The sequence below is a fragment of the Mus caroli genome, unplaced genomic scaffold (genome assembly GCF_978045245.1).
Source record: "Mus caroli unplaced genomic scaffold, Mus_caroli_1 scaffold_2, whole genome shotgun sequence".
In the NCBI taxonomy this organism is placed as follows: domain Eukaryota; kingdom Metazoa; phylum Chordata; class Mammalia; order Rodentia; family Muridae; genus Mus; species Mus caroli.
This window is the reverse complement of record NW_028227257.1, coordinates 21095079-21116625: the sequence shown is the minus strand read 5'-3', so window position 1 is coordinate 21116625 and position 21547 is coordinate 21095079. Positions and strand designations below refer to the sequence as shown.

Here is a 21547-nt window from a genome sequence, read left to right as displayed (position 1 = left end):
TTCTTTCTGTATAAGGTTAACAGCTTAAAGAAATATGCATTTGGTATAGTACTTTGTAAGTTTTTGGTATAGTATTTTGTAAATTATTGCTTTTAAATAATTTACTTATGTTACTAAAAATTATTTTTCAATATTATAATGAAAATCCTCATCATTTGGATTCTCTCCAGATTTAACACCTGAGAAGTGAGCTGAGCAAGTTGTATTCTGTTAGTAACTTTGTAAGACTCAAGGGGTTGGGGAAACAGAATAGGAAAGGATGTAAATTTTTTGAAGGTTCAGTGTGCACAATGTACATAGTAGGGCAGCATGTTGGGGCCATGAAGACCTAGATTTGGACTCATACTCTTAGTTAAACCAGCTAAGGTTCTAATGAACCATGCTTTCTAGAGATGTGTGGAGTGACTTGAGAGCTCTTAGGTACTTTGGTCTTTTGTTTGTTATTTTGTTTTACACTGGAAATATAACCTAGGGCAACACAGGGCATGGCCTGGTGGTGCAAACCTTTAATCCTGGAGCACTCAGGAGGCAGAGGCAGGCATAGCTCTCTGAGTTTGAGGCAAGCCTGATCTACAGAGTTCTAGGACAGCCATGGCTACACAGAGAAACCTTGTCTCAAAAACCAAACCAAACCAAACCAAAACATCTAGAACAATGTAGAAATTTAAGAAAGTTTGAATCTTAAAACTTTAAACTGCCTTAATCATTAACTTAAGAGTTGTGTGTGAGTGACTGATGCCCGAACAGTGGACGTCTGAAGCTGGTTACTGCTCAAAGAATCTGGAAGTTGTCAAATACTTTTAGAGACATGAAATTGAGTACCCAATATAAAGGTTTCCTACTTGTACCTGTACTTGTACCATTAGCATAGCATATGCAGATTCGATGAGTGTTGATGATACATACACCTAGGAAAATAGAAGCATTCAAGCAGACCAGGGGCATGGCCAGAAGATACACCATTAGCAGTTGTTGTTGGATGATGTGTAATGCCCATAATTTCATTTGTATTATTTTAACAGCTTTTTGTGCCTGAACCTCGCCCAGTTCCTAAAAATGATGTTGGATTTAAATATTCTGTGAAACATCGGCCATTTCCTGAAGAGGTGGACAAGATTCCTTTTGTAAAAGCAGACTTGAGCATTCCAGATTTACATGAAATTGTCACTGAAGAAGTAAGACAAGTTATTGTTAGCTCCTGCTAAAGGAAAATACAACGTTCGTAGGTGGTCTATGTGGTCAGACATTGCCTTTAGTGTCAGGGAGGAGAGGAAGAAGATGTGACTGCCATCAGCAGTTTGACATGTCAAAGGATGGGTATGTAGATTTGGGCCAGTTGTTAAGACCTAAATATCTCTTAGAGACAGGCTGCCTGGGCCGTTGACAATAGGTTTCAGTAGTATGATAACACGATCAAAGTCTGGTAGTAAAGGCAGATATTTGGATAGCATAAGAAGTGTGGTTGGGATTGGAGAGGGAAATACAACCCTTGAAAGTGGCTACATCTGAAGCTCAGAGCATTTGCTCATGCCTGGTCTAAATAGTGAAGGTTGAGGTGGTTGTTTTATTTTATTTTATTTTATTTTATTTATTTATTTTTTTTTATTATATGTAAGTACACTGCAGCTGTCTTCAGACACTCCAGAAGAGGGTGCCAGATCTCATTACGGATGGTTGTGAGCCACCATGTGGTTGCTGGGATTTGAACTCTGGACCTTCGGAAGAGCAGTCGGGTGCTCTTACCCACTGAGCCATCTCACCAGCCCCCGAGGTGGTTGTTTTATTAAGCCAGGCATGAAGGGATGAAACTTTAATTTAGGATTGATCAGAACATAAGGAACCCATATGCGTAAGTACTTTAAAATGATAGGTACTGCAGGGTGAAGATAACCATCTGGGAGTCAAGTGAACAGCTCAGAGCAGAGATAGCAGGAGATAGGAAGCAATTGATTAGGTCCTGGGGAAGCATTTTGGGCTATAGGTCTAACTTTGAACAATGCTGGCTTAATACTATGCTCCATGCTTAACTGAGACATAGTGTTGATCAGCAGAATTTACAATTTTTTTTTGTTGTGTTTTGCTTTGTTTTTATCTTAAAATTAAAAGACTTCATTTTGAGGAAATGTTTTAAAAGTATCTGACTTATTTCAGTTAGAAGAGAGGCATGAAAAATTAAGAAGTGGTATGGCACAACAAATTGCTTATGAGATGCACCTGGAACAGCAGAGCGAGGGGGAACTGCAGAAGCGAAGCTTCCCTGACCCTGTTACGGACTGTAAGCCTCCACCTCCTGCCCAGGAATTCCAGACAGCCCGCCTTTTCCTTTCTCACTTTGGATTTTTGTCCTTAGAGGCATTAAAGGTAAGTTTTAGGGACTTCTATGAATAAATGTATTCACAAATTAACCATTAGCTAATGATAGCTATAAACTTTTGTCAAAATGAAGAAAGCTTTAAAACTAATGAACAAACTAAAAAACTGAGCTTATATTATTTGCATTCAAGTCAGTGGATGCTGTGCTGCAGTGTGGGTTCAAATTGGGCTCCAGAGCAGCGCACCTGTGAAGGGATTGCTTCCCTGGTCAGCTGAGCTCAGAATTGGTTCTTTCATGCCACTCTTTAAAAGAATGAAGTTCATTCTGTAGTAAAATTTTCATTTATTATTGTGTATTTGGGCTTCAGTTTGTGGTTCTAAGAATTGACTACACATGCCAGACAAGCACCCTACCAGTGAGTCCCATCCTCAGCCCCAGTTCTGCAGCATTACAATCCTAGCCACACACTATTATGCTACACAGTTGGTAAGATTAGCTGCTCATGGTGGCTCGTGCTTACATGGAGACAAAAACTTCAAGACCAGCCAGGTCTACATAGTGAGATCCTGCCTTTAAAAGGGGTGGGGATATATACCCTAGTATTGTAGGTAGGTAGATAGGTAGATAACTTGCCTGAAAAGTACAACTGACCTGCACATACGTCATTTAATTTTTTAGGAAAGCAGAAAGATATTGCTGATTGATTTGGATTTCAGCATGTAGAGTGTGTGTGATATATATATATATATATATATATATATACACACACACACACATATATACACACATATACACACAAATATGTGTGTATATATATATATATATATATTAAAGATTTATTTATTTTATGTATGTGAATACACTGTAGCTGTACAGATGGTTGTAAGCTTTCATGTGGTTGTTGGGAATTGAATTTTTAGGACCTCTGTTCACTCCGGTCGGCCCTGCTCGCTCAGTCCCTGCTCTCTCAATCCCTGTTCTCTCTGGCTCAAAGATTTCTTTATTATTATATATAAGTACACTGTAGCTGACTTGAGACACATCAGAAGAGGGAGTCAGATCTCATTATGGGTAGTTGTGAGTTACCATGTGGTTGCTGGGATTTAAACTCGGGACCTCTGGAAGAGCAGTCAGTGCTCTTAACCACTGAGCCATCTTACCAGCGCAAGAGAATATATTTTATACTGTAGAAATTAGTTTGAGATGTGGAATGTAAACATAAAACCTCTTAAAATGGAAAAGGAAAGAACCTGATATGGTAGTGTACACCTTTAATCCTAGTGCTTGGGAGGCAGAAACAGGAAGACAGATCTCTTGAGTTAGAGGCCAGCCTGGTCTACAAAGTGAGTTCCAAGCCAGCCAGGGTTCATAGTGAGATCCTGTCTCTAAATAAATAAATGCAGAGTAAAAGTGCAGATAATGGAAACTAATAGATGTAGAAGAAAATAAGGAAGGCACAGAACAAAGATCAAGTCTACAAATGATTAGTGATATTCCCAGTGGAGTAAGTTACCATAGAAGAAGTGGGAAATGGAAATATCTAGGATGAAAATTATTATATCCTTTACTAGCCTTGTTCCTGAGAGTGTAAGTTTTTTTCTTTTTAAATTAATTTACTCACTTTACATCCCAATCACAATTTCCCCCTCACACAGCTCTTTACCCTACTCCCCTTTCCCTTCTCTGAGAAGGGGGATGAACCCCCGGGGTAGCATCCCCACCCTGGCACAACAAGTTACTGCAGAACTTGGTGCATCCTCTTTCACCAGACAAGGTGACCTCAGTTAGGGGAATGAGATCCACAAGCAGGCAACAGATTTGGGAACAGCCTCTGCTCCAGTTGTTTGAGGAGCCTCAGGTAGAGCAAGTACGGGGGGGTGGGGGGTGGGGCGGCTAGGTCCAGCCTATATATACTCTTTGGTTGGTGGTTCAATCTCTGGGAGCCCCCAGGGGTCCAAGTTAGTTGACTCTGTTGGTCTTCCTGTGGAGTTCCTATCCACTCTTCAATCCCTTCAATCCTTCCCCCAACTCTTCCACAGGAACCATCGAGCTCTGTCCAGTGTTTAGCTGTGGGTCTCTGTTGGATGGAGCCTCTCAGAGGACAGTTATGCTAGGTTCCTGTCTGCACTCATAATAGAGTATCATTAATACTGTCAGGGATTGGTTCATGTCGATGGGATGGGCTTTAAGTCAGGCTGGTCATTGTTTGGCCATTCCTTCAGTCTCAGCTCCATCTTCATCCCTGCACTTCTTGTAGGTGGGATGAATTTTGGGTCAAAGGGTTTGTGGGTGGGTTGGTGTCCTTATTTTTCAACTGGGGGTTCTGTCTAGCTACAGGAAGTAGCCACTTCAGATTCTAAATCCCCCACTGCTAGGAGTCTCAACTACAGTCACCCCATAGACTCCCCCAGAAGCCTCCTCTATCTCATGTCTCTGGCATGTCCTAGAGATATGTTTGTGCCCCCACCCCTAGCTGTTGATTTCCATTTGTTCTCCCTGTCCTCTCTTCTCATCTCTCCTCAAACCAGATCTGATCCCCACCCTCACCCCATTCCTCCCCCTAACCCCTCTGTCTTAGTTAGGGTTTTACTGCTGTGAACAGACACCATGACCAAGGCAAGTCTTATAAAAAACAACATTTAATTGGGGCTGGCTTACAGGTTCAGAGGTTCAGTCCATTATCATCAAGGTGGTAGCATGGCAGTATCCAGGCTGGCATGGCGCAGGAGGAGCTGAGAGTTCTACATCTTCATCCAAAGGCTGCTAGTGGAAGACTGACTTCCAGGCAACTAGGGTGAGGATCTTATACCCACACCCACAGTGACACACCCATTCCAACCAGGTCACACCTATTCCAACAAGGCCACACCTTCAGATGGTGCCACTCCCTGATCCAAGGATATACAAACCATCACACCCTCTTCCACCCAGGTCCCTCCCTTTATCTGCCTCAGATGACTGTTTTATTTCCCCTTCTGAGTGAGATTCAAGCATCCTCACTTGGGCCTTCCTTGTTGGGTCTGTGGATTGTAGCGTGGGTATCCTATACTTTATGACTAATACCCACTTATAAGTGAGTACACATATCATGCATGTCCGCTTGGGTCTGGGTTACCTCACTCAGGATGATATTTTCTATTTCCATCAGTTTGCCTGGAAATTTCGTGGTGTCCCTGTTTTTAATACTTGAGCAGTATTCCATTGTGTAAATGAACCCATTTTCTTTATCCATTCTGTAGTTGAAGGGCATCTGGGCTGTTTCCAGTTTCTGGCTATTATAAATAAAGCTGCTATGAACATAGTGAAGCATGTGTATTTGTGGCATGGTAGAGCATCTTTTGGGTATATGCTTGGAAGTTCCCAGGGGTAGTCTTATTCCTGAAAGTGTAGCTTTTCTATTCATGTTAATACTTTAGAATATTTAAGGATTTAAGAAATAATGATCATTTAAAAAAATTTTCTACCAGAGTAGGAAAAAGTTAGGAAAGTTACCAAGTTTATTTTTGTGAATTTTAGCATATTTCTAGTAATCTAAACAAGATATTACATACTTTAAAAGGAACTATAAACCAATTTTATGAATATATGTATAAAATATTAAAGAAAATACTAACTGAATTCTGAATCGAAAGCATGTTAAGTGGGTTCTCTTTTGCAACTTAGTATGATTTATCAAAGAATGTAAGGAGAGTTGATTATTGGAAAATATTAGTAAAAATACTAAGAAAATAATTTGACTCCATCAAACAATAAAGGAAATCAAGATTTTATAGAATGATACTGGTCTGACCTTAAGAATACCCTTGAGTTTAGGACACATACTATGAATCTGTACCTCAAAGGCCTTTGAAGTGCTGCTTCCCTTCCCCCAGCAAGTTAGAGGCACCTTTTGCTCTAACTTGTCAAATAACAATGAGAGCATTTAGACACTGAGTTGTTTTTAACTTTTACCCTTAAATAATTATAGATTAATAAACTGTTCTAAAATAATGTTGAGGAAGATTTCCCATGGTGACACCTTACATTACAAGGAAAATGAATAAAGAAAACTGAACTACATAAGAGATTTCATTGGGAAAGAGACAGTTTGAAGAGAAACTGACTTCTTAATTAGGCAACCATCAATAAAATATCTAAGATAAATGAGTTAAAGTAATGACTGTTTGTAAGATCCAGCTGAAAGTATGATGTGGACTGTTGATGTCTTAGCTGGGAGACATACTTCTATAAAGGCCTGAGCAAACAGAGTTTGACCCCTGGTTCTCACTGGAGTTGAGGTAGGGGGAGTAGAGCACTCTGACTTTCCCATAGGCGCACGCATACACTTTGTAAATTAAAAAGAGTAAAAGTTCAAAACTGCAGTGTGAAGTTAGGTGTGGTGGTGGAACTTTAACCCTAGAATTCTGGAGACAGGCAGGCAGGTCTCTGTGAATTTGTTTTCAGCTTGGTCTACATAGTTGAGTTCTAGCCTAACCATGGCTATATAATGAGATCCTGTCTCAAAAATAAGCAAACAGTACATATACACACACAACTCAACGAGTGTGAAAGTACTCCAGCTGCAGCTGAAATAGTAACACAAATTTTATTTACCCTAAAAAAATTTGTGCAAGAGCTATAGGAAGAAACAAAGGAAAATCACAAGTATGTGAACACTCTTCTCACATGGTATCTACAGCATTACTCATAGTTCTTCATCCACAATTTCAAAGTAAAAGTGGAAAACTGGGAGGTCTGACTATATTTCAGGAAAATTCATTGAGTTGCAAAAATCTGAGTATACCTTTACTCCCAGCACTTGGGAAGCCAAGCTAGGTGGATCTCAAAGTTCAAGGCCAGCCTGTTCTACAGAGAGTTCCAGACCAAACGAAGATCTGTAATAAGTCTCCATCTCAGAAAAACAAAAACAAACAAATCTGCCCTGAATTGTCATTGGACTATTTGTGATCTTCTACTGTGACTTCTGTTTTATATCAGGAAGATAATGCCTGTGGTCAGTGTTTCCCAACTCTTGGTAGGAATTTAAGTAACAGACCAAGTTCAGAATCCCTCCTCTGTGAAAAAGAGTGATTCTTACCACCCCTGAGAGAGGCTTTCTTAAAACAACAAAAACAAACACCACTGCTGGCAAAACCTTGTTTTGTTAAACGTTTATTTGGCAAAATCAAAGAAGATAAGGGACTAGAAGAAAAATGAAACAAAAAAATGCATTTTATTTATCTATTTTACATATATGAGTGTTCTGTCTTAATGTAAGCCAGAATTGGGAACAGATCCCATTATAGATGGTTGTGAGCCACCATGTGGTCACTGGGAATTGAACTCTGGACCTCTGGAAGAGCAGCCAGTGCTCTTAACTGCTGAGCCATCTCTCCAGCCCCCAGAATGCATTTAAGTTTTCAAGAACTTTTAGGTTTATACAGCAGCCAAGCAAGAAGTGTAGGGGACTCCCGTATTACACCAGCTTTCACACTTTCCTGTGGTGGCAGCTTCCATTGCTGTGTGTGGTGCATTTGCTGTAGTAGATGAGCTTGTAGTCGTGGATTATTAACTGGAGTTTCTTTTTTTTTTTTAATAAATTTATTTATTTATTATATGTAAGTACACTGTAGCTGTCTTCAGACACACCAGAAGAGGGAGTCAGATCTCGTTACAGATGGTTGTGAGCCACCATGTGGTTGCTGGGATTTGAACTCTGGACCTTCGGAAGAGCAGTCGGGTGCTCTTACCCACTGAGCCATCTCACCAGCCCCTTAACTGGAGTTTCTAATTTACCTTAGAGTTCATTATTGTAGTAGGCCAGTAGGTTTTGACAAATTGTATAACACGTGCCCACCATTGCAGAATTTACAAAATATTATGGGGTTTGTGTATATATGCATGTATGGGCACATGCATGTTCCTGTGTGCAGAGTTCCTACTGCCATCACAGATTCCTGTAAACACTGGTCTTTGTACCATTTCTGTGTTGTTGTACCTGTTCCATAATGGTATATGTTTAGAATCTTGTACAATACAGTTTCGCACTGTTATTTTTCCACTTAGCCACAGTGAATTTAAAATTCTTGCATGTCCTTTTAGGACTTAATACCTCCTTTATTTTTATTAATAAGCAGTTTGTTTATCCATTCACCTATTGAAAAATGTCTTGGCTTCTTGTACATGTTGGCAGTTATGACTGAAGCTGCTATTTAATCATATGCAATTGCTACATTGTATTTAAGACTGTGTGTTGGCAGGAAACTGTCACTTATCTTCTAAAGTAACTGTACTGTATTGTGTCTGTATTAGCAATGGTTAAGGTTAGGTTTTTTTTGTTGTTGTTGTTTTTGTTGTTGTTGTTTTTATTTTTGAGACAGGGTTTCTCTGTGTAGCCCTGGCTGTCTTGGAACTCACTCTGTAGACCAGGCTGGCCTTGAAATCGGAAATCCACCTGCCTCTGCCTCCCAAGTGCTGGGATTAAAGGCGTGCGCCACCACTGCCTGGTGGTTGAGGTTTTAAAATACATTTTTAAAAAGTTCTGAAGGGACTGGAAAGATGATTCAGCTTTTAAGAACACTGTTTGCTCTTACAGAAGGTACAGGTTTAATTCCCAGCACCCACATGGCTGCTAACAACCATCTGTATCTAGCCCCAGAGGATCTGATGTTCTTTTCTGGCCTCTGTGGGCACCAGGCATTCATAAAGGGCACATATACACATATTTTTTTATTCTACAGAGCATTATATTCTAGAGGAAAAAAAGGATCTCAGATTACATATACACTATAACCTCAATTGTCTAAAGCAAGTAAAAATAACTTGATGTATGAACACACTCAAGGACAGCTAAGGCTACATAGTGAGTTGGAGGCTAACCTGGGCTGCCATGTTATCCTGAGACTGTACTGGAATGAATGAAAGACCAATCAACCAAACTGTCACAGTCACAAATGCTGCTTTATGATGGAATAATGCAGTGATAACAATTGCTTCTTCGTCTTCTGAGACAGGAACCTGCAAATAGTCGTCTACCTCCTCATCTTATTGCACTCGATTCTACCATACCTGGGTTTTTTGATGACATTGGGTATCTGGATCTCCTGCCATGCCGGCCTTTTGACACTGTTTTTATTTTCTACATGAAGCCAGGTCAGAAAACAAACCAAGAGGTAAGGATTCTGAACTTTCCCTCTTCTTTCTGTGCTATAAACATACAAGTCTTTCTGTCAGTTGTTTGTATTTGTACTTGACATGAGACGTTTGTGTCGATGCTTAAGGCTTTTGTTTCATTTAGAAACTGAGTGCTTGTAACTCTGAGCCATTCTACCATCAAGGAGCATGGCTAGAGTCATGGATTCCTTTTCCATGAGGAACTCACACTCACGAGGCAGAGGAGGCAGGCAGAGCTGAAGGTTAGCCACAGGGAGCCAGAGTGAGGCCTCAAGCTTCAGAGGAGGACTACAGTTATACAGTTATACAGTTCCTGACAATCTTCCCTGGGGCTCCTGCGAAATAGAAGTTAGCAGCAGGCTTTCTTCTTACAGGTTGCCTCACAATAAGCCATTTCAATGAGGTAAAGCATAAAACAGGGTGAAGTAAGACACAGTTGGATATGGGTAACAGGTAAAAGACTAGGAGGGTCGAAGGGATGTGTGATGTGAGAATGGAGAGCTGAGAGGAATGACGGGGTCAGAAGTGTCTGTTGAAACACCAGCCACATCTGGTGGTCTGAATTGGACCTCTAGACCTACATGAAGGAGAAAACTGACCCCCAGAATAGTGTTCTGACCTCTGCATGCTATGTCTTATACTCTTTTCTTTTCCTCTCTCTCTCTCTCTCTCTCTCTCTCTCTCTCTCTCTCTCTCTCTCTCTCTCTCTCTCTCTCTCTGGCTGTCTCTCACTAAATAAGCAATGCTTAAAAAATAATTGAGAGCTATGGGTGATCAAAACAAACATACTTCTAGAGACTGATTCTGTGTTCAAAAGAGAATTGTAGCAGTGGCACAATGGACGAGAAGTAATAGCTGTAACTTTTTTTTATTTCAGGCGTGCAGGGTAGTGCCATCAATTGACATTGTATAAGTGACTAGAGATTTATAGACTAGCTGCTTCACTCATCTGAGAGGAGCCTTTAAAATCATGATTTTAAGGTCTTGCTTTTGCTAACACTGTAGGCCTGAGGCAAGCTAAGAGAGTCTTATTTTTAGAAAATTCTCTAAAGCAGGTAAAAATAACTTGATGTATGAACACACTCAAGGAAAGGAATGGTTTTGGCATACACTCCCTGCCTCCTTTTTATTTTTCATTTGGAAAGGAATTCCATATTTTCCTCCCTGTAGAACTGAGTGCTTAAGAGCAGCTGTTTCTTTGTTGTGGGAGCTACCCAGTGTATTTCAGACCATTGAGCATCATCTTTGACTTTGGGTGCCAGCATTGTTCTATCACTGTGTCTTAGTTTCTTTTCCAGTTACTGTACTAAGATACTCTGACAGAACCAACATAAGGGGAAAGGGGCTTCTTTAGCTGATCATTCCAGGTCCATCACGTCAGAGAAGTCAGGCAGGAACTTCAAGGGGCTGGTCACATCTCACCCCATACTCAGGGACCAGCATGCAGGCTTGTATTCAACTCCCTCTCTTTGTGCTTTACATCATCAGTCCAGAATTGAACTGCTTGCTTTCAAGGTGGTTCTTCCCATCTCAGTTAACCCTGTTAAGAAAATACCTTGATAGCCGGGCAGTGGTGGCACATGTCTTTAATCCCAGCACTCGGGAGGCAGAGGCAGGCAGATTTCTGAGTTCGAGGCCAGCCTGGTCTAAAGAGTGAGTTCCAGGACAGCCAGGGCTACATAGAGAAACCCTGTCTCATAAAACAAAAAAACCAAACCAAACCAAAAAACAAAAAAAAAAGAAAATAACCTTGGTGGGTGATGGTGATGCACACCTTTAATCCCAGCACCCAGGAGGCTGCGCCAGCCTGATCTACATAGTGAATTACAGGACAGCCAGGGCTATATAGTAAGAAGACAGACAGACAAACAGGAGGGAGGAGAAAGAGAGAGAGAGGTGGGGAAGGAAAGAAGGAAAAGAAAGAACCCTCACAGACATGCCCATAGAGCACCCTAATCTAGACTCCCTCACTGAGACTTCCCTTCCCAGATTTTGTCAAGCTGACAGTACATAGTAACCACCATACTGTGACAGCCAAAATTATCTCCAGATTTATTGTTACCTGGAGGTCAAAATGGCCTCAAGATGAGAATGGCTGTTTAAATTTTTCCCATGTCTTCATATCTATTCATTTGTATGCTGTACCCATCCACAGCCCATGGTATGTAAGTGGAGGACAGAGGGCAACTTGTGGGAGTCAGTTTTCTCCTTCTGCTGTTGTGTGTGGGATTCTGGGATCAGATTCACATTATCAGGTTTAATAACAAGCTCCCTTACCATTGAGCCATTTTGCCAGCACCCAAAACCACTGTTTAGAATGAGTTGAAGAAGAGAGAAACTTTTGGTTACTTTATTTTTCTATACTGCCTATATTCTCTCCTTTGGACTAAGGAAAGGGTGTTATTATGTTTATTAATTAATTATACCAAATATTTATTGAATTTGTACTGGGTTTATAGTTTTATACATTTTTCAAGGTTGTTACCACACACCTGTTTTACATTTTTCATCAAATAGGTCTGGCTCAGTAACTTTTGCCAGAGGGAGAGCTTAGAATTTTATTTACATCATGTCCTAGAATCTTCACAACCATCATTATCCCCACTTTGCACAGAAGAAACAGACACGCACCAGCCAGCCAACTCTAGAACATGCATGTTCCACTATGGTGATAGATTCCTAAATTCATGCTGAACTGGGCCTTGATTTGTCAGAAGCTTCAAAGCCCATCAGTCTTCAGGTGTGTTTATTTTAGTAAACCTTTGTATTTCCTTCATAACTAATGCTTGCTGTGTATTTCAGATTTTAAAGAATGTGGAGTCTTCCAGAAATGTTCAGCCACATTTCCTAGAATTTTTGCTCTCCCTGGGCTGGTCAGTAGATGTGGGGAAACACCCCGGTTGGACGGGACATGTGTCCACCAGTTGGTCAATCAATAGTTGTGATGATGGTGAAGGGTCTGAACAAGGTAAAGCTTGGAATAGCTGTTTGCTCTTTCCTTGTTTGATCATTCTTGTTCCTCCTTCCCCTCTCCTGTGAACCTTTAGTATTTTAAACAGATTGCATCAAGGGAAGGTCTCCTTTCCTCAGTGCTGATCTTTTTGGGGTTATGTTGTAGTTTGTATATTCTCTTTTTAAAATCATGTATTTTGTGTGGGAGGGTTGGGGAAAGCGGGGTATGTATGAATTAAGCTCAGGTTTTCAGGCTTTGCAGCAAGCACTTTTACCCACTAAACCCACTGGCCCCAGCTTAAATTTTGAAGATCATTTATTTTTCCTATGGGCCAAGAAATTCCAAAGTGGTTAAGTTTTTTTGTGTGTGTCACCAGCACCCTTATTTTATTTGCAGTTTTCTTTTAGATATGTTCTCTGCATTCTTGCTTAGTCCCTACTTGCCTTCTCTTACAGTAAAGAAAGGCTGGTTCAGACTTTACATGCATATACCACACTAGTCAGAAGAAGAGAAATAGCTGGGTTGGAATCCCTTTTCTCCCTAAACCCTGACTCTGATAAAGAAATTGTATTTAGAGTTAGTCCACCTACACTTGATCTTCAGGCCTGCTCCAGAGTAGGGGCAAGCAGAACAGATGTTGGAACAATGAGCATAGTAAATACAGAGTGCTCCCTTAAAGTTTCAGCTGTGACCCCTGTCTAGTTTTATAAGTAGACTGTTACTGGAACTTAGCCATACTCCATTTATGTGTTGTATATAACTGCTCTGGTCCTACAGTGCTAGAAGTGGGTAGTTGTAGCAGGGACATACTACCTGCAGAGCATAAGGTATTAAAATCTGGTCCTTTACAGGAAGTGTGTCAACCTCTGCTCTAAACTTCTTATGTACCATATCTTTACCAGCATTAAGTGTCTTTTGTAATATGTTAGGTGAAAATTTTCCTGGTTATGATTGAAAAGTAAGTATGTCTTTATATATTTCCTCTCCTGGAAATCTGTGCCAGCCTCCTGTGAAGGTCCTGATTTTTTTTATGTCATACTGATTGTTGTATGTGCATTTTAACTGAGACTCAAGAGTAGTTAGGGGTGTTTTAACTCATTCTTTCTGACGTAGAGCAGATACTTGCCTTGTATGTTTTTATATCACTGACCATCAGACAAGGAAGAGCAGAGGCTGAGCTGAGGGGCAGTAGAAAGTCCAGGTCTATTATAGAATCATTTCACAAACTAGGAAATTATGATATAGAATTATCATAAGGATACTTAACCAACACTCATGGTTTTTTCTTCTCACCTACAAACTGGTTCTTGTTAAAAATGCTATGATTTATAAAGTGGCTAGATTTCATGAACAGGAAGATGAATGTAGTGATATGTTGTTTCTTCTCTGTAGATGAAATAACTTCCTCTGAAGACGTTGGGGCTAGCATTTTCAACGGGCAGAAGAAGGTGCTGTATTATGCTGATGCCCTAACAGAAATAGCTTTTGTGGTTCCTTCTCCTGTGGAGTCACTGAGTAAGAACTTGTTTTGCGTTGTGCTGTTTTGCCATCTGTTCACTACTTGGTGAATTGGTATTCATTGGAGGAGATTTTGAAGTCCTCAGAGGCTTCATTTAGCTTCTAAGCAAAGGGACTCTAACTGTAAACAGACACAGTGTGAGGTCATCACTTAACTTTCTGTAGTGTTAGTTCCTTTTCCCGGTCTATGACTACTTTATTCTAAAACATAGTTTCAGAAGTTTCAGTCCATTATGATGGAAAAGACATTGTGGAGTGGCTTAGTCCCTGGCAGTGGGAACTTGGACAGCTTCTTGCATTACAGCAGACTAGAAGCGGGGACCAGGGCCAGAAGCAGCAGTCAGGCTTTAACCTTAAAAGTCCCTTCCCAGTGACCTATTTCTGCCATCTAGTTCCACTTCCTAAAGGTTCTACAGTCTTCCAGTAGCACCAATAACTGAAAAGGAAAGAAGTACTTAAAATATGAACCGAAAAGGAATTTCTCAGATACAACTTTAATACTCTGTATCTAGCCCCAGTGGCTTAAAGCCATCTCATAATAGATAATATGTCAGTTCAGCTCTCAAAAATTACCACAACTCTAACAGTTTCCACAGCGTTCAAAAATGCCAAGTCTCTTTCTCAGACTCGAGGTAGCTGTCACCTGCAAAAGTCCTTGTCAAATAAAAAGAAAGTCACATACATCTGATACAGAATGGCACAAGAGTAAAGCATTCACTTTCCAAAACCAGGGAGTAAGAAAGGTGGGGCTGAAGCAAGACTAAAACCCAGACGTCCAAATGTTATCCTGTAACAGTTTGGCAATCTGGGAACATTGATATGTGATGTGAACTGATAACAGACTTGAACATCCTGCCCTTATGCCCTTTAGAGTTGGAGTATTCTGTCAGGTACATCTTGGTCTAATTCCACTCTTTGACAGTAGTGCCTAACGTCTCTGACATGCTGTAATCTCTATCACAACTTTGGTTTCACCCTTAACAGCTTCACACACAGCCTGCTCTGGGGCTTCTTGCAAGGTTTCCACTCCATGACACACTGCCTTTTTCCTTTTTGTGAGGGCGTGGGAGGAGTTTTGAGACGGGTTTGTTTGTGTAGCCCTGGCTGTGGTGGACCTCACTCTGTAGACCAGGCTGACCTCAGACTCACAGAGATCCACCTACCTCTCTCTTGAGTGCTCGGATTAAAGGTGTGTAACACCATGCGCAGCTTAGTCTATTATTTTTTATGTCAGCCTCATTGAGTTTTTCAAGGCATTTATAGACTGTAGACAAATTCTTTGCCAGAATGTGATGAGTGACTTTCAGTTACTTCCTAGTAAAATACTTGTTCTGAAACTCAATGAGTTTCAGTGAATCTCTTTTGGCATTTCTGGTCCTACTAGAACTGACCATTAAGCTCTGTTTACAGCATTCTAGAGCTTCTCTGGCCTACATCTCCAAACATTCCCCTGCTGATCAGCTCTTAAGACCTATAAACCACATGGTTGAGTTTGGTTACAGAAACAGATCCACATAACACCAAAACCAACTTGGGATAGAAAAGGTTTAATACATCTTAAAGGTGAGAGTCTATCATCAAGGAAAGCCAGGGCAGGAGTTCACGCAGGAACCTGGAGTCAGAAGCTAAATTAGAGCAGAAACCACCAGAGGTCACTGCTTCCTTCTCAGTCCCAGGCTCCTATTGAGCTACTTTTGTTAGAGGGCCCAGGCCTATCTGTGAAGAAGTAGCAATATCTTCAGTGGGTTGGGCCCTCCTGCATCAATTAGTAATTTAAAAATACCCGAAAGACATGCCTACAGGCCAGTCATCACGGCAGTTCATTTGAATCTCCCTCTCCCCAGGTATGTCAAGTTGACAAGAAAACTAGACAGTGTTGGTTACCAAAATACCTGACAGAAGTAAGGGATGAAGGGTCTATTTTTGGTTGATGGTTCTAGAAGTTTTCATCCTCATTGTGATAATGCCAAGGCAGAATGGCTTAGTCAATAGCTGTGATAGCATATGGTAGGGGCTTCTCACCATGATGGATCAGGAAGTGGACACCAAGGTAAGAATCAATGGCTAGGTATTTACTTCAAAGGACCTTCCCCAGTGACCTAGTCTCCCTTGCCAGACCCTACCCACTAAGGCTCCCCAGGTCCCCGAGTAGTGCCACTAGCTAGAGAAGAAGGGTTCAAAGTAGGAGCCTCTGAAGGCAGTTTCATATTGAAAACACAGCAGGGCATACTTAATGTTAATTCTGCCTTTTGGGAGGGGGTTATCACATCTTCATGTATATATGTTGTACTGTGTGTACATTTCTCTAGTAGCCTTTTGCATATCCCTCTATACATACACTGTTAAATTGCACTTTAGCATGAAAGAAAACATGCTCTTGCTTGTTTGCCCCCCCCCCATTTGTTTCCTTCTCACGGCAAGCTTACTCCTCTCCCTTCTTCCTTCTTATTGGAAATTTTATGTGTATCTAGATTTCATGTATGAGAAAGTGAGAGGCTTGTCTTTCATGGTCATTTCATTAGACCCTATGATCTCTAGTTTGATCCAATTTTGGCATTTGACATATTTTGTTTTTCTTTTATATGCTCATCTAATGAATCTTTGAGTGAAATCCTACTTCAGCCCTAGTTTTGTCTTTTTATTTAGCTTAAATATGTACAGACTCTGGTCATTTCTTTCTCAATCATGAGTAAAGCCTACCTGTCCTCGATATCCATGTGAGAGCCTTTATGTGGAGCCCCATATAAACCTAGAGCTAGCAGGATCTCAGAATGCCATCACACTCATCTTTGGACAGTAGGCAGAAAGCTTGAGCAGCCCAGAAGAGATGGCACTGTTCTTATGGATTGAGTATGAGTATTCTCTCTTAATCTAAACTCATAAGCTTACTTTGCTTAGAATATTGGTGTGGCCTGGAGAGATGGCTTGGCAGTTAAGACCACTTGTTCTTCCAGAAGACCCAGCTTCAGTTCCTAGCACCCATACTGAGTGGCTCAATCACATATAACTGTAGTTCTAGATCCTATAGTCTTTTATAGGTGTGTACCCCCCCACACACACACATTTAAATGTACACACAATTAAGTACATTTGAAAAATATTGGTCTTTTGCAGATTAATCTCATTTCTTATCTGGCTAGACAGTAAGTGGAAAAATATCACCTTCATAAGTGTGAGATATGATACTTCACACTTGATAGTCTCATCTCCAGAGTAAATAGTTTTGCTGTGTATAGCTTAGCAGCTTCCCTACCCTTGTACTTGACCTTGACTTTACACTGTAGGCTCCTCTCTGTTTTATACATGTATTATTTTTGTTCCTAGTAGAATGAGCCTTCCATGATCCATTTCATAGTATTTACTTGCCTTCCTTTCAAAGCTGTGGTCTGCCTCCTTATTCCAGCAATTAAGGCCCAGCTGTCTGTGTAGGTTGAGTGCCTGCACTAGTAGGTCTTCCCAGACCTAGAGCCTTTTGGTTCACACTGTGGTTTTCACAATTGAGTCTTAGCCTACAATCACCATATATGCCTAATGCCACTTCCATTGCATGCTCTGACTCAACCTCTGTTAATATTAATATTCTGGGGCAAGAAGGAAGGCTCTAGAGTATTTGTTGCTCTTCCAGATGATCTAGGTTTGATTCCTAATACCTATATGGTAGCCTACAACCGTCTGTAACTCCAGTGACAGGGAAGCCAGTGCCCTTTTATGACTTCCTTGGGTACCAAGCATATATGTGATACATTTACATACATGCAGCCAAACCATTTGCTTACATAAAATAAATATTTGTATTTTCCTGGGATTTTTGCTCATTTGTTTAGTTTTTACTGCTACCAGACTGTTCTTTAAATTTCGACTAGGTCCTTGCTGTCTTTTAGGTGTCTCAGTGACTACTTAGGATGGTGCTTTTGATTGAGTGTATAATATAAATAATTCAGAAAATAACAGATAGCTTTGAATTTATTATTTTCTAGTCTTAACTCAGTTAGCCTGTAGAGCAGGAGATAACAAACTATAGTGCACAAGACAAATTCAGCCAAGAATGAGTTTATGACTTTAAAGTGTTTCTTCTTAAATGTATGGATATTTTGCTTGCAGATATGTATGTGCTTGACATGTGTGCCTTTGGTGCCCATGAAGGCTAGAAGAGGGCAGGGGAGATCCTGGAACTGAAGTTACAGATGGTCATCAGCCCCCATGTGTTTGCTAGGAACCAAATCCAGGCCCTCTGCAAGAGCAGCCATTATTCTTAGCTGCTGAGCTGTCTCTCCTGCCCCAACTTTTACATTTTTTTTTCAAGTTATAATAAAATGCAAAGAAGAGTATGCTGCAAAGACCTCTAGTTAGCAAGTCCTATAGTTAGGTCCCCTGCTCCTTCATAGACTATCTGCTAGAACTTGCTATGGAAACGGTGCTTTGTTTAAGTTACTTAGGTTAGTTAGAGCAGTTAACACGATTAAAGTCTGCTCCAGAAAAGTAGCAGATACTATAATCTTTTTTCTTTACCTTGTAGCTGATTCATTGGAAAGTAACATCTCAGACCAAGATAGTGACTCAAATATGGATCTTATGCCGGGAATTCTGAAGCAGCCACCCCTGACACTTGAGTTGGTCCCCAATCACACAGACAGTCTTAATTCCTCACAGAGGGTAAGTTGTTTTATTGACTTGCCCAAAATTTTGTGGTGAAGTGGCAGTAATTGTAGAATCAAGTCTGGAAGTTTCTGAGTTTTTAAAAGCAGGAGGTATAGCAGGATAACTGACTCATTAACTTAAGTATTTTAAAATAATTCTTGAATTTTTCACTTTTCTAATCTATAATAGTTGGTTCTAAGACAGAATTTTCCTTGATTAGACATTCTGATAACATGGTTGATTTTCTTGCTCACTCCGGTTTAAGTGGAGGCTTTTCTTTGTCCTTAATAAATATCCACTGAGCAGACAGCAGGAGCTGTCTGTAGATTTTGTAATCTTACATTATTCAGCTAAGAACTGACCGTATAAAGGTGGCAGCATATTGGAGACTCTAAGGACTGCAGTTCTCCCTTGTCTGTTGCTTTGCTTTCAGCCATTTTGTGTCCCAGATTCAACTATGATCTAAAAATATTAAAAGGAAAATTGCAGAAATAAGCAACTTGTAAGCTTAAAATTATGTAACATTCTAGATAGCTTGGCGAAATCTGCCTCTTCCAACCTAGAATGTTGATCATCCTTTTGTTCAGTGTCTGTACACTGTATGTGCTACCTACTTTATTGGTTTGCTGTCGTGAAATGGAGTGCTGCTGTGCTTACATTGTCACGGTGCTTTGCTGTGTCTCACTCATGAGGGCATTGCTTCACATTACATCATCATAGGAAGAGGAATGAATGTAGCATGAGGAAAGAAACAAAGTTCACATAGGCTTTTATTAAAATACATTGAAATTGTCCTGTTTTATTACTGTCGTTAAAACATTTATTTCTTTTTTGTTGTTTTGCTTTGTTTTGTTTTTCTTGTAGTTGTGCACTGGAAAAAGAATACCTATAGAATTGGGTAGTAACTATGGTTTTTAAAACCCGTGGAAAATCTTTGTGTGTACCCCTGTGGATAAGGGGGCTACTGTGTATGGTTAAATCTGTTGGGTATGGCACATGGCTCCTACTACATGTGAGAGGCTTTTGCTTGTATATTTCTTATTAGTGGATGTTATTTCTTTATCTGTGTTTCCCCTTTAATCTTTATTGAAAAATGACCAAGTAAGTGATAACAAAAATACATGATCAGACTATAAAAATGAGAAGATTGATTTAGAACAAATAATAAAAATGATTAAGTATAAACTCAACCACAGTCAGTCTTACATTTATATATGATTTTTTTTTAAAGATTTATTTATTTACTATATGTAAGTACACTGTAGCGGTCTTCAGACACTCCAGAAGAGGGTGTCAGATCTTGTTAGGATGGTTGTAAGCCACCGTGTGGTTGCTGGGATTTGAACTCAGGACCTTTGGAAGAGCAGTTGGTGCTCTTAACCACTAAGCCATCTCTCCAGCCCCCTTATATATGATTTTAATTTGGTTCCTTCTACAGTAAAAATTACTTCTGCCTCTCCTGTCTTCTCCCAGTACGGGGATTGGGGGGGCGGATTAAGCTTAGAGCCTCACTCGTGCTAGCCAAGTGTTTTCTCACTAAGCTGTATCAGCAGTCCTCTCTAGGTTTATTCTGAGACAGGATCTCACTAAGTTGCCCGCTGACTAGAACACATTCTGCAGCTCAGGCGAGCCTTGAACTTCCTGATCTTTCTTCAACAGCATCCCGAACCGGAGCTGTGAAGATTAATTACTTTTAGCATAGGTACGTGCTTAATTTGGTAAAAGTAACAAGTTATATGACTCCTAAACATGGACTGATGTTAAACTTCATGAGGTTAAGAGGCCTCCCAGCACAGTTTGAAAGGAGTGGGGAGTGCAGACATTATCCTGATTATCATATTCTGAATGCTAACAGTTATGCTTTCATACCCAGAGAATGACAGCTCGTAAAGCATCTTGGTTTTTTAATCAATATTCTTTTCAGACTGAAAAAAACCTAAAGTTTAGCACTTGCTGGTGAGGAGAAAGTCAGCAAAGCCTGGACAGAAGTGAGCCTCGTTAACACGATAAAGCACACGGAGTAAAATAGCCAGTGTCCTGTCTGCATGCTGTGCATTGCTTTAAACACTTTCCTCTAAGGTGAAGGAGAGCGCCAAGATGTTTGCTCTTTCTTCTGCTTCTTGATGGGGAAGTGGAGGTCCAACAGAAAAATAAGACAAGAAAAAGTAAAATACATAAAAAAATGGAAAGCAAAGAATAAAACTGTATTTGCCAATGGCATGACTGTATATATAGGAAACATTAAGTAATCTGTTTAAGTCCATTGGAATCATTAAGTGAGCTTAGCAGGACTTCAGGAAAGAATGCCACGGTGTTGACCAAGGTTTGAAGATGACTCCCAGTGACCCTGGCTTTTTAATTGTCTTCCTCCTCTGTGTGATAAAACCTGTGACTATGATGGTGTACCCCATGATTATGTATATTTCATGGCAATGGGAGTTTGTGCATATAATTACAATTATTTTAAGGCAATCAAAATGCAGGTGACGTTCAGAAAGCTGACCTAAACACAGGGCCCTGTAAGTGCACTACAACCCTGAGATGAAGAGAGTAGCTTATTAAACACTGCTCTGCTAAGAGAACAGTTTCTAGATATGCTTGGGTTTGTCTGAGACAAATCTTTTAACATTTTTTTGTGATTCAGATAGAAATAAGAGTCTGGGGGCTTGTGATGGGGCTCTGGTCATTTGGCAATGTATTTGATATACACATTTCTATCCTAACAAAATTCAACTTACCTGCTGCACAGGAGCTCTGTTTAGCTTATTAGAACAAACATAGATCTGCTACGTGTCATGCAAGTGGTATGGCTCAGAGCGCCAGTTTGCTAAAGGTCATTCACATAGTCCTGCTAACCTTGCAAAGAAACTTAACGCTGATTGGGTGAGCTAGGCATTATTGCACATATCTATAATTCTTGCACTTGAGGGTAGAAGCACAATAATCAGAAATTCAGGGTCAACCTCAGCTAC

The 21547-nt window shown here is 40.4% G+C and overlaps 1 protein-coding gene across 6 annotated transcripts in view; it reads left to right on the top strand.

Annotated features, from left to right (window-relative positions):
- The window catches only part of Ralgapb (Ral GTPase activating protein non-catalytic subunit beta), an 88944-nt gene that overhangs the window by 54208 nt on the left and 13189 nt on the right, over nucleotides 1-21547 (top strand). For all 6 annotated transcript variants that reach the window (XM_021182625.3, XM_021182613.3, XM_029470710.2 and 3 more), the window contains 6 exons: nucleotides 1023-1175; nucleotides 2152-2361; nucleotides 9307-9465; nucleotides 12269-12434; nucleotides 13812-13934; nucleotides 18454-18590. In XM_021182625.3, the coding sequence (XP_021038284.1) occupies nucleotides 1023-1175; nucleotides 2152-2361; nucleotides 9307-9465; nucleotides 12269-12434; nucleotides 13812-13934; nucleotides 18454-18590 (948 nt within the window). The remainder of the gene's footprint in view (nucleotides 1-1022; nucleotides 1176-2151; nucleotides 2362-9306; nucleotides 9466-12268; nucleotides 12435-13811; nucleotides 13935-18453; nucleotides 18591-21547) is intronic.